This window comes from Dipodomys merriami, unplaced genomic scaffold (genome assembly GCF_024711535.1).
Source record: "Dipodomys merriami isolate MVZ:Mamm:240054 unplaced genomic scaffold, mDipMer1.0.p SCAF_21, whole genome shotgun sequence".
In the NCBI taxonomy this organism is placed as follows: domain Eukaryota; kingdom Metazoa; phylum Chordata; class Mammalia; order Rodentia; family Heteromyidae; genus Dipodomys; species Dipodomys merriami.
Genome location: NW_027203493.1, coordinates 26766463 through 26779281, shown reverse-complemented (window position 1 = coordinate 26779281; position 12819 = coordinate 26766463). Strand labels below are relative to the sequence as shown.

The 12819-nt window shown below is 42.0% G+C and overlaps 1 protein-coding gene across 1 annotated transcript in view; it reads left to right on the top strand.

Annotated features, from left to right (window-relative positions):
• Positions 1-12819, top strand: part of Slc6a5 (solute carrier family 6 member 5) — a 52979-nt gene that overhangs the window by 36518 nt on the left and 3642 nt on the right. Inside the window, exons 12-13 of the mRNA XM_070032058.1 lie at positions 728-827; positions 7873-7973. Coding sequence (XP_069888159.1) covers positions 728-827; positions 7873-7973 — 201 coding nt within the window. The remainder of the gene's footprint in view (positions 1-727; positions 828-7872; positions 7974-12819) is intronic.

Genomic DNA, 12819 nt, shown 5'->3' with positions numbered 1-12819 from the left:
AAAAACAAAAACATATGTGACACTCTATTATCACTAGAATTTTTTCCAGGTTCTGAATGTTTTGGTACATTGGCTGTCAACTCAGTATATGTATGTATGTATGTATGTATGTGTGTGTGTGTGTATATATCTATCTATCTATCTATCTATCTATCTATATATATATATATGTTGCTGTCTCTGTGACATTGAATGAATCACTGCTCTGGGCCTTAGTTTCTTCATCTGTAAAAAACAATAGATTGAAATGAGATTGTCGATAAGCCCCAACAATCTTAGAGTGATTTAAAGGGTAGGAATAAGGTAGAGATTCATAAGCTTGTGTGAGGAATACTCATAGGTATGTAAAGGTCAAATGCAGGTTTACAAGTGGAAATGATCACCGACTGCTTACAGCAGAAAGAAAACACTCCAAGTACTCCTAATACTTTCGCATACTTACAACCTTTGCCTTTGAGAAATAAGACACTGCCTCACTTGTTTGGGGGTGGTTATTTTATTGATTAGCTCTGAGCCTGTCACGGGTCAGCTTTGCTAATCTGGTAACTTCTTCATCCTTGACCAGGTGAGGTGATGAGGTTACTGCTGTTGAGGGGAGCGGATCCATTGATGCCTGTCTGTTCCTGACTCTCTGGAGGATGGAGAGGATTCACTACTGGAAGTGGGAAGATGGAGTCCAGTTGGCTCCAGGGCCTATTTGACGTTGCTTGTCTCTCTTTCCTCTTAGGGTGGAATTTACATGTTTCAGCTTGTGGACACATATGCTGCCTCCTATGCCCTTGTCATCATTGCCATTTTTGAGCTTGTTGGGATCTCCTATATCTATGGTAAGCGAGCCACAGGGCTGCTGCCCAGGTCAACTCCCGTGTGGTAAGGCATTCCTAACGAGCAAGGTTCTCCTATTTATAGGATTGAATCATACCTTTGTTTCCCAGGACTGCTACGATCCAGATTTGTTTTATTTGTGAATTGGTGTATGTTTGTACTATGAGGGATTTTGTTGTGAAAACTGCATACATGTACATGATAGACTTTGAACAGATTCATCTCCATCCTCTATATTCCCATGTGGATCCAGATTCAATAGAGAAACAAAAAAATGGTGAAACACAGCCTTTGGGTATGCCCTGACAAATGAATTGTTACTGCCTGTGGCCAATAGTCAGATGAGGGAGGAGGAGGGCAGTGTGGCAGGTGTGGAATTATGTCCTGGTCTTGGTAGCTGTGGAACACACATAGCTTGAAATGAGGAGTTGCTTTGCAGCTTGTCCCTGGATATGATAGTGAGACCAGAGACCGTTTGACTGATAGATCTTTGGGACAACTTACTAGCATCAAAGAAACTCATGATATGGTATATCAATGCCATGTTTATTAAGAATAAGCTTCCAGTTTCCTAGAGCATGTTCTTTCTACCATTCCCATAGCTGTTTGCATCCCATACTCAAGGGGACTCTTGTCAAGAACAACAAGAATAGTGTCTTTCCCATGGCTGCAAAGGTTCTTGAGGTTTGGCTTGGAGGTCCCCTTGTATGTCATTCCAGTCAGTCTAAGGAAGGCCTGTTTGATTCATCACAGTTCTGATTTTTGTTGTGCCTGGGAGAGTGTTCAGAACAGTTCTTAGATTAAGGCCTTCAACTATAGATAAGGCCACCCTAGGTCATATCAGGAAGATAAAAATTTCCAGTTCAGTCTAACTATTTCAAATGCCTCCAAAGATAGCCACAGGTGCTAATATAAAAGGAAATGCAAGCCAGGTGCAGGTAGCTATCACCTGTAATCCTAGCTATTCAAGGAGACTGAGATCCGAAGATCCCTGTTCAAAGCCAGCCCAGACAAGAAAGTCCATAAGACTCTGATCTCCAATTAACCACCAAAATCCAGAAGTAGAGCTCTAGCTCCTGTGTTGTTAGGCCATTAGCCTTGAGCACAAAAGCTCAGATACAGTACCCAGGCCCTGAGTTCAAGCGCCAGGACTGGCACAAACAAATAAAAGGAAATGCAGGATAGGATTTAATTTAGAGTGCAGGATTTGGTGTCTTCAGGCAAAGCCTGAAGGAATGGAGTCCAGGTCTGAGGTGTCTACAGAGCTCTGCTTTTAAACTGAGTGTACAGCCAAGCCCACCCTGGCTGCTGTATATCCATCCTTAAGATAAAATGCTAGCCTCCTACCCACAGAGGCACCACAGAGTTTTGCTTCTTTGGAAAACTCATTAAAATGGAAGAGGATCATGGAACAATTGTGTACCACTAAAACAAGAAGATAGTACAATCATGTTTGGATTTTAGTTGAAGATGATTTTTTCTCAGACTAGACATTACATCCCCACTGCAGGGAGAGTTTAGTTCCTGGCAAGAGGAGTGGGCAGGTGTACCAGCTGTCCTGGTGAGTTCACGAGATCAAGCTGCCAACCCTTTTGGCTGAGGCAGTGGTCTGGGCATTGCAGTGACTCTGAGATGGAGACTCTGATGCCAGAGTCAGAGTGAGACTTCAGAGTGCTTTCTACCTGAGCAGAGAATGGCACAAGCCCAGGACAACCCACCGCAGTGAATTCTAATGTATTTCCCAGATACCAAAATCCTCAACTTTGAGAGATAAGAAAACGTTACCATTGGAAGCAGAAACCTATGTAGGTCCCTAGGTAAGCTAGGATCATTTCTAAAGTTGGGAAAAACAGTTCATTTGTGGCACTGCTTAAGTGTAGATTGTCACTTTTACCTGCTTTCTTCATTACAAAATGCTGCTTTTAGCTGTTTTCTAGCTGCTAATTGACACACAGGGCACATTTGTACAGTTTTTTCCCCTATAAAACAGTTCTGTTCAATGTGCTTTAAAAACATTACTAAAACAGAAACCTTTTAACATGTCTTTTTTTAGAAATTAACTAGCTCCCGTTGACTGCCCTCCCCCCTACCCCATCCCTGTAATTCTGTTAGGTCTGTAAGTAGATTTCTTGATTTTGAAGGAATAAATAAATCCCAATGTTTCGTTCCTTGGGTTATGCTAATTCCTGGGCTATGCTAATTTTCCTGGAGATAAGACATCTTCTGGTCCCTAGGGGTTGCTGGTATTAGGCCAGATTCCATATTCAGGTTGATTTTGTGCTGGGCTTAGGTTGGACTTGGATCTAATGAAGTGTTAAGAAGTAAATCTCAGGAGGAAATAGTTGAGATAAGTTAGCATACTTGTTAAGAGATGAAAAAAATACCCCACACAAACATGTAAATTGTACCCCTTTCTCCCCAAGGATAGTGCATTCTATACCAAAGTGATGTGGCTGCAAACTAGTGCCAGGTTAGTGTAGGGTAGTTGAATGTGAACATGAGAAGAAAGAAAATGAATCTGTTTAATTGCATTACCTTCCAGGATGAGGTGACTTACAGAGGTTTGTGTTTTCCACTTCTTTCTAGTAATCACTAAATTAAAGAAATGCCATTCAAGCATTTGCTTTATGACAGGTACATGTGTGTGTGTATGTGTGTGTGTGTGTGTGTGTGTGTGTGTGTGTGTGTGTGTGTGTGTGTATGAGAGAGAAAGAAATAGAGAGAGAGAGGGAGGGAGGGAGACAGAGAGAGGAAGAGAGGGAGTCCTAGGGCTGGGTGCTGTCCCTGAACCTCTTTGTGCTCAAGGCTAGTGCTCTACCACTTGAACCATAACACCATTTCCAGCTTTTTCTAAGTAGTTTATTGGAGACAAGAGTCTCAAGACTTTCCTCTTGGGCTGGCTTCAAACCACATCCTCAGATCTCAGCCTGCTCAGTTGCTAGGATTATAGGCGTGAGCCACCAGCAGGTGTAGGGCACTTTTCCAGGTTTCATCCTTAGATTGAAGTTGCTCATTGAAATTCTTAAGTCAGCACCCTTCCAAGTCTGTTTTCCAGGTGGGATTTACCCAGTTTCAAAGGTGAAACTACCTCCATTTGTTAAGGAGTGATTCCTTTAACCAACTTTTGAAGTAGAGTCACTTTTCAGGACCCTGGCTATGAGGAACAATGTGATTGACTGAATAATCCCTGACCAAACATCCTGTCCCCTAACTCTGACTCACTGTATGTCACTATAGAATATATAAGATAGTTGGTCTTACCACATGGGCACTTGCTCACTTCACATCCCACCCTAGCCTGTCCCTCCACACTTTTCATGGGGGTTGGAGTGGGGGGGGGGCGGAATTGGAGTTGGTGTTATTTTCCTATCTGGCAATGAATTCTATAAGATGCCCATCCTTCTGGATGAGCTCTAAGATTTTTTTTTGGTCCAGTGCAGAAGAAAAGTAAAACTATAAAAAAACAGAAACAAAATTAAACAAATTTACAAGGCAATCCCAAAATCCCTCCCTGAAAGCTCTACCAACTGAAGCCATGTTTTGTCCCATGCCCCCCCTATGCTTCAATGCCACTTACATTTTTGACTGCAAAGACATTAGTGTAACCTTTGTACTTCAGGAGGTAGACTTCCAAACTTGACCGAGGCTCAGTATACACTAAGAATAAGAGGCTTGGATCTGTTGTAACTCATATAGCCCAATGCGTGAGTTAGCCACCAGGTATTTGTTAGGTGATTGCTGTATGCCCTCTGTGTTCCCAGAAACCTGGGGGAGGGTTGGAATAGCTTCTCACCTGCAGTGGGCTTTGCCAACTAGCTCCCAAGAAAGAGTAGGCATGAGGAAATCATAAAACAATGTAATAAATATGAAATAATTAAACCACTGAGGAACTCAGGGGGCTTGGGTGTGAAGCACGGGGTCTGGGCTGTGGCTGGATGGGCGATGATATGAGGCAGAGGTGATGGGAGAGGATGGGAGAGGTTGAAAACCACGAGGGTACAGTGTAGGAAGGTCACTCAAAGAGGCCCAGCATGGGCAGGACTAGTCTCCAACTAGGCAGATAGCAATTGCAGGATTTGGAGTGATCTGGGACAGAGGCTGGATGTCCAGATCCCTCATGTTAAGCCCAAGGGAAGAAGATGAGTCTTCAGGGTCTGAACTGGCCCTGTTACTCAAAACTTTCACTGCCACACTTGAAACTACTTCTCTATAATAGTTGCCACTTGCTGCAGACGAGGCTCCCATTAGCCTCTCCTCTGCACAGCTTGGGGTCAAAGCCCTTCTTCTTCTTCCCCTCTGGGGAAGCTTCAATACTTCTAGAGGAGGCTGTGAGCTGTCTTCCTCTGATCTAACTGAAACCCTGCTAAGTCGGTGTAACCAATGAAGCTACATATCTTCATTTCTTAGGGATAGTTGATGGTTTGTGGAGAAGAACTTGGCTACAAGATCAAAACTGATAACAGAAGTTTTTAGAGCCAGCCTTCCCCCTTCCCTTCTCCTCCTCCTTCCTCCCTCCCTCTCCTTTCCTCCCTTCCCTTCCCACCCTTCTCTTTCCCTGCCTCTTTCCTCCCCTCCCTTCCCTTGTCCTGCTCTTCCTCCCTCCCTCCCTCCTTGGCTTCATTTCCTTTTCTCTTTCTTTCCTTTCTACGCAGAGGCCAGCTTTCAGTGTTTTGGTATGTGTTTGAGGGCCTGGTGACTTCTGTTTCTTTGCTTTTCTCTGCATCATCTTGCCCAAGGAGCCTAGTGTCTGCAGGTCACTGAGCTGGAGGTACTTGATAGAACACTAAGAGAAGTCCACAGTTAAAAGCATTTAGTTCATGTCTTAGACCTGGAGCTTCCCTGCACTAGACAGTCCTCAAGAGCTCATGCAGCCCAATTCCCTAAATAAACCAACAAACCTTAGGAAGGGGAAAGCCTCCCAGAGAGAGGCAGAAGGGGGTATAGAGGGGGGTGGGTTCCTAGTCTAGTGCTCTTCTCACTGAATCACATTTATGAGTGACAGCTATCAAACTTACCTTTAAGTAGAGCAGGGATCTCAGAAGAGAAATTGTTGAATGATTTGGTGAGTCCCTGAACGTTTTCTAGGATAGCCTGCTCTGAAGTACGAAGAAAACTGAGTGCTATAAATGATCTCAGAAACCATTATTTTGATACTGGAGGCTGGAGAGGACTTTTTTGGGGTTAAAGTCTAACATGTATGTAAGAAAGAATATATATATATTTCAATTGCAAAACATTCCTTTATATATTTTTATTGGGTATTGGCTAATTATAATTGCATATATTTATAGGAGACAATGTGATAAAAATGTAGTATTGAAGTAATTAAATTCAGTCACCAACACTTATTTTTTTCTCTTACTGAAATATTGTGCCTTTTGACCAACATCACCCCTTATGTACTCCTTAGCCTTGTATAACTGCCATTTCCTTCTGTGCCCTATAAGTGAGATTTTGAAAAGATTTTATATGTAAATGATAACAGATCTGGTATTTTTCTTTCTGTGCCTGGCTTATAATGACCATCAGGTTTTTTCCATGTGGTTGCATATCATGTATTTTCTCTCTTTGTAAAGGCCAAATATTGTTCTATTATGTATATATACCACATTTTCTTTTTATAGTCATCAGCTGATAGATATTTAGGTTACATTCATAGGCTGGAATTGTGAACAATGCTGTAGTAAACAAGAGCGTGAGGATGTCTCATTAACATAATGATTTCAAGTTGTTTGGATATATACCCAGTTAGTATGACCACCGGTCATGTAGTTTTTTCTTAAGCTTTTTTTTTTTTTTTTTTTTTTTTTGTCGGTCATGGGACTTGAACTCTGGTCCTGGGTGCTGTCAGCTCTTTAGCTCTTTTTCTTTTTGCTTATGTGGTGCTGAGGCTAGAGCTCTACCACTTGAGCCACAGCACCACTTTTGGTTTTCCAGGTAGTTTTATTAGAGATAAGAGTTTCACAGATTTTCCTGCCTAGGCTGGCTTTGAACTGTGATCCTCAGATCTGAACCTCCTAAGTAGCTAGGATTACAGGTGTGAGCCACCAGTGCCTGGCTTTCTTAAACTTTTTGAGAGGACTCCAAATGATTTTCCACAATGACTGAATTAATTGAGATTCCTGTCAAGAGTTTACTAGCTTAATTTTCTCTATAGGGAACACATATCTTGAATATACAGTGGGATGAATTTTCAGACCTGCTGAATACAAAGGAGCTTGAGCGCAGCAACCTTTCAGATTCCTTAGCTGTCAACCCCACAGTTCTGAGATTATTGATTAAGTTCAGTAAGGCTGCAGAGAACTGCCCCATTCAAAAACATCCATCAGTGGCTTTTCCTTTCAAGGAGTGGTTAAAAATCCTTCCTCATCCAAGAAGGGGCAGGGAAGGTAGTGAGGTAGGGTAAAGAGAGTAACTGTCTCCTTTGCGTTTTACTTTTGTAAAGTCACTGATTCACCCAGAAGCAGTCCTTCCATTCTGACAAAGTGGACGATGGCCACTTGAAATCACCAGGGCCTGTCATGATAATCTCACCCAGTAAAGAGATAAATGGACTCACAGAAATAGTGAGGGGGGGGATGAGGGACAAAAATACCAATAGAGAGCAACCCTCCTTCTAAATCCTAAGTCTTTCCAAGTACACTTTCCTCATTGGCCACAATCTTCATGGTCTTGCCAGACTTGTCACTAAGCTCATAAGCCACATACATGAATAACCACACAGCACTGTCAGTTTGTGACAGTGCTCAGACACTGGTGCTGGGTCGGAGCTGAACTTTCAGATGTCACTCTGGGCTGACATTTTTTTACTTCTACTGCAGAGAGTAGTTAATATCTCTTTCAGTGTTCAATTTGCTATAAGCTTTTTGGCTGTGCATCATTTGTCTAATGTCCCCTTTGCATAATCAGGGTCAGGCTGATGCCAGGCTGGGCCCATCCCTAGCCAATGGTGCTTGAATGATGGTCTTGAGTACCTGACACGTTGCCTCTGCTTCCTTTTCTCCGTCTGCCACTGCACTCACTTGGTCTCTGCTTGTCCATTCTCAGGCCTGCAAAGATTCTGTGAAGACATCGAGATGATGATTGGATTCCAGCCCAATATTTTCTGGAAAGTCTGCTGGGCATTTGTAACCCCAACCATTTTAACTGTAAGATTTGCATGCTTTTTTTTTTTTTTATAGCAATAGCTCTTTACATGTGTATATGATTTTTTTTGGTAAATATTAGAACACATGTGTGAGCCTGGCAAACTGGTGGGATGGGTTCATTCGTGTTTTTCAGGTAAGGAAATTGAAGTTCAGAGAGGTGAAATGGCTTACCTAAAGTTGCCTAGCTGGTCAGGTGCAGAGCTGGGACTAATGCATAGGTCTTTGGAGTACCTCTGTGGAATTTTTTCCATCCTAGGTTTCTGTCTTTTGAACTGCCAGCAGGTAGCAAGCAACCATAGCAGACATCTACCATGGGGTACCTGTCTCAGGCTGTGTTCAAGGTGTTTTGTATCTATAGCTTCATCTCCCTAAGCAGCTCAGAGAGGCTGATGTAATCATCTCCATTTTGATGAGAAACTAAAGCCTAGACATTAAATGACTTGCTTATAGCATTGTGAGTCTAGTAATTAATTGTATTTGAACCCAAGTATCTGTGGTCTAGCTTCAATGTTAATTCTCCCAACCAGTACTCAATACTGTGACTCTACAACTAATATAACACTAATTACACTTTCATTGTTCATTCTATTGCTTTTGAAGACTACTTTGTCATCCTTAAGTGTCAGGTGACATTTTCGGATCAGCTGACATTCATCTTTTTAAAGATCAGAGCCTTTTGTGTTGTCAGTAAATTTGCACAGGGGCTTGCATTCATTCACATCTTGTCACCTTTGTTATTGTGCTGCGACTGTCAAGTTAGCCTCACTTGGTTCTCTAAGAGTAGTGATTAATGGAAATCTTGCCTTCTCCGTGCCCTCCCCCCTACCTCCTCCCCCTGACTTTTTGGCTAGTAATATTGGTATCATGTTGGCAAAGCTGGAGGAAGCTGTATGTAATTTCTGTTTGTCCCAGTAGATGGCAATAGAAACCAGATTAAGACCATTTTTTTTCTAGAAGATTTTTAGCTTTGCTTAAGAAGCATAAGGATGGCTGAAAATACATAGGTAGGTAAGAAAAAACATACTTTCTTCCTCCCTCCCTCCTTTCCCTTTCCCTTTCCCTTTTCCTTTCTTTCTTCCTTCCTTCCTTCCTTCCTTCCTTCCTTCCTTCCTTCCTTCCATCCATCAAAACACCTTAGTTTCTTCATTAAAAGCTAAAGGTTCAGGACACAAAAACCATTCAGTATTACTTTCCCTCTGAATTAACACAGATGTCTACATTCATATTTCAGTTTGTAGTTGATTGAACATTCCCATCAGAGTTCTGGGGAATATGAGTTAAATAGATTCAGAAAGGCTTTTCATCTCTTGAGTTCAGGACAGAACTGTGTGTGAAGAACTGAGATTTTTCCCTCCCCCATTCTTCATAGTTTATTCTTGGTTGAGTCAAACTTAGAATCTGTTCTAGATTTTGCTTTCCTTTTTCTACTGTCCTAGAACAGATTAAACTTCAGAGAGTTTTCTTATATTCTATAGAAATATACCATGCACAAGTAATCATCCCTTGTGCATATGGAGGTCTAGCATGAGTAGCATTTTCTTTTTGGGTCTGGTCGTGGGGCCTGAACTCTGGGCGTGAGCGCTGTCCCTCAGCTCTTCAGCTCAAAGCTAGCACTCTACCACTTGAGCCACAGCACCACTTCTGGCTTTTTTCTTTTTGCTTATGTGGTGCTAAGGAATGGAACCCATGGCCTCAGGCATGCAAGGCAAGCGCTCTACCACTGAGCCACCTTCCCAGACCGATGAGTAGGATTTTCAACAACACTGTTTTTGAAATTATGGCCACTATGCCTGCTGGGTGATTCTCACCCTGTTTTACAGATGTGTGCACTGAGGCTTAGAGACCTTAAGGAACTTTATAGAGCCAAATATATACAGTGCTGTCTAGGCTTCAGCTCATGCGCTGAACATTTCCTTTTTTTTTTTTTTTTGGGTCCGGTTGTGGGGCCTGAACTTTGGGCCTGGGCACTGTCCCTCAGCTCTTCAGTTCAAGGCTAGCACTCTACTACTTGAGCCACAGTGCCACTTCCGGCTTTTTTCTTTTTGCTTATGTGGTGCTGAGGAATCGAACCCAGGGCCTTGAGCATGCAAGGGAAGCGCTCTACCACTGAGCCACCTTCCCAGCCCTGCGCTGAACATTTCTTAAGAGCCCAAATGTTCATCTCCTGGTAGACTTTGGCTATTTTTGTAGGTTAAAATAGTCCTAATCTTACTATCAGGGAAAAAGCCAGGGACTTGCTATGTTTTTTTGTTTTTGAGAAGTTCCTTAGCTCTTCTGTGCCTTAACAGATCTTGGTTATAAAACACATGTTAAGCCAGGAGCTGGTGGCTTACACCTGTAATCCTCGCTATTCAGGAGGCTGAGATCTGAGGATTGCAGTTCAAAGCCAGCCCAGGAAGGAAAGTGAGTGAGACTCTTTTTTTTTTTAAATTTAATTTAATTTTATTTGTGAACATACTGTACAGAGGGGTTACAATTACATGGGCAGGATAATGCATACATTTCTTACCAAGCATTGCAGCCTCCTCCTTTGTTTACCCTTCACCTCCCTTCCCAGCCTCCCCCTTCCCCCCTCCCCCCCCCCCACTGACATTGTAAAGCTCGTTTTTGACATGACAATTTGTACTTCTCATTGTTGCAACAGGTCCACCTGAATCCTTAAACGACTTGTTTTTCCCCATCTCCTCCACAAGTTATACTGACATCAAATATAGTGAAAGCGGGGGTTATACTGTGGGGGAGGGACATACAAAGCAACAAAGAAATAATCTTATAAATGCATTAGAAACACATGCATGAAAGAAAAAAACATTAAAATACATATCTAAGGGTTCATTTTCCTAACATCACATTATCTGACCTTTTCCGCTTGTGAGTGAGACTCTTATCTACAATTATCCACCAGAAAACCTGAAGTGGAGCTGTGGCTCAAAGTGCTAGAGTGCTAATCTTGAGAACAACAACAACAAAAAAGAGCTCAGGGATGGTGTTGAGGCCCAGAGTTCAAGACCCACAACCCAAACCAACCCAAACCAAACCAAAATTCATGTTAGAAATTGTATCCAGATCACAGATAATATCTTGGACCAGATTTCCTTTCTGTGTTAGTTGGAAGCTAAGGATGATTAGAAATGGTCAATTTCACTATCATCAACTACTAACCAGTCTCTCTGCATTGCTACCTTTGGCACTATCAGTAAAGCATCAAGATGGGTCTGATTTGGTGGAAAAATTACCATCTCTCAGGGCTAGGCCCATCTGGCAACAAGGTTTATTAGAGCTGACTTGGCAGAGGGAAATTGATGGCAAAAAATAGGTCTGTACATATAAGTTTGATATGATGTTTGTGCAATTGGAAATGGGTGTCCAAGGACCAAACTCTACTTATATTTTACATTTTTCCCTTCTGTAAAATGGAATTTGTAGTATGCTAGAATAGCTTGAGATTATAGGCTTAAATTACTTCGAAGCCCCTGAAATAAAATTGATCATTTTTATATGTGCCTTCACAGATTTATGAAGCTATAAATATTCTCCATGCAATTATTGTATACATAGTCAGATCACGTTTCTGAGTTATGCACACACATAAGCAGATGTATTGCTATTTATATAGTAAATGAAATGGAGCAGCTTACCATAATTACATTAGGTCCTATTTCCAATAGACTGGCTAATAAAGCTTATAACTCTAGGGGCAAGTGTTTAAAAAAGAACCTAGAATAGGCAGCATCTCTTTCTAGAGTAACATTTTTTTTTCTCAACAGTTGTCTTTGGGCTCATGTTGCTTTGAATCAATATATTGAATTATTGTTGCATTGAAAGAATCATTTGCTCAAGCAGCCTGGGATTTGCAACAGCAATATAGATGCCTTCTATTTGTATAGTGGGTCATGTATTTCCAAAGTACTTCCATATCTTCTTTTCCCTGATGTTATTTCTCCCAGTCATTCTTAGATAGTTATTTCACAGCTTAATGGGATGGGAGAGGAAGAGACCGGGATAGGATTCAGGTGGGAAAGGTATTTTAGGCTAAGGCTACCATGGTCAAGATGAGTACTGGAAGCCACATGATTTTCCTAGGGAAATGTTCCCTATCCTTAAAGGCTTGGCTAGAGCAGCTAGAACTCATCATCCAACTTCACAGGTGCCTCTGTTTTGAGCAGATACATTTTTCTATTCCTCAGATACACTGGCTGAACCTTCAGAGAGATCCTATATATGTTTCTAGCCAAGTGTTCAGTGATAATGGGCAGAAAATAAATCATGACCCCTCTTAAAATCGGGGGAGGGGATTGCCCGAGCAACTAACAGACTCTTATTCCCAAACTCCTTTACTCTATACATGGTGTGAAATATATCCATTTTATAGCAGAGAAGTCTGAGACACAAAGGTCCCTCAGCTAATTAATGGTAGAGCCAAGATTAGCCTGCCGGTCTCTGGGCTCTCAGCTCACTGTTTGGCAATGACACTCGTTCACCTTGAGTCAGTTGGAGAGGGAGCTGTGGATCCTCTCTGCTTGCCCAATAGCTTATTATAGGACCAGGCTTCTGGCTCAGTCACTGCTCAGGGACCACTTTGGGTCTCACTCAGACAGCTTAAAAGGCAGCTCCTGGATGTGGGCCATCCCTCATGCAAAGAGAAAGCCAATCTTTTAAAAAATTAAAAATGCATAAATTTAACATAGCTTATTCATATAACAAGTTTGATTATCCACTGTAGGAAATACAGACAATCCCTTACAAACTCCCCGCCCCTTCTTCCTTCCCACTTGTTCCTGTTAGTCACTTTGCTGACTGTTTAGTTCATCTCAGTTTGTATGTGTGCGCGCGCACACACACACAC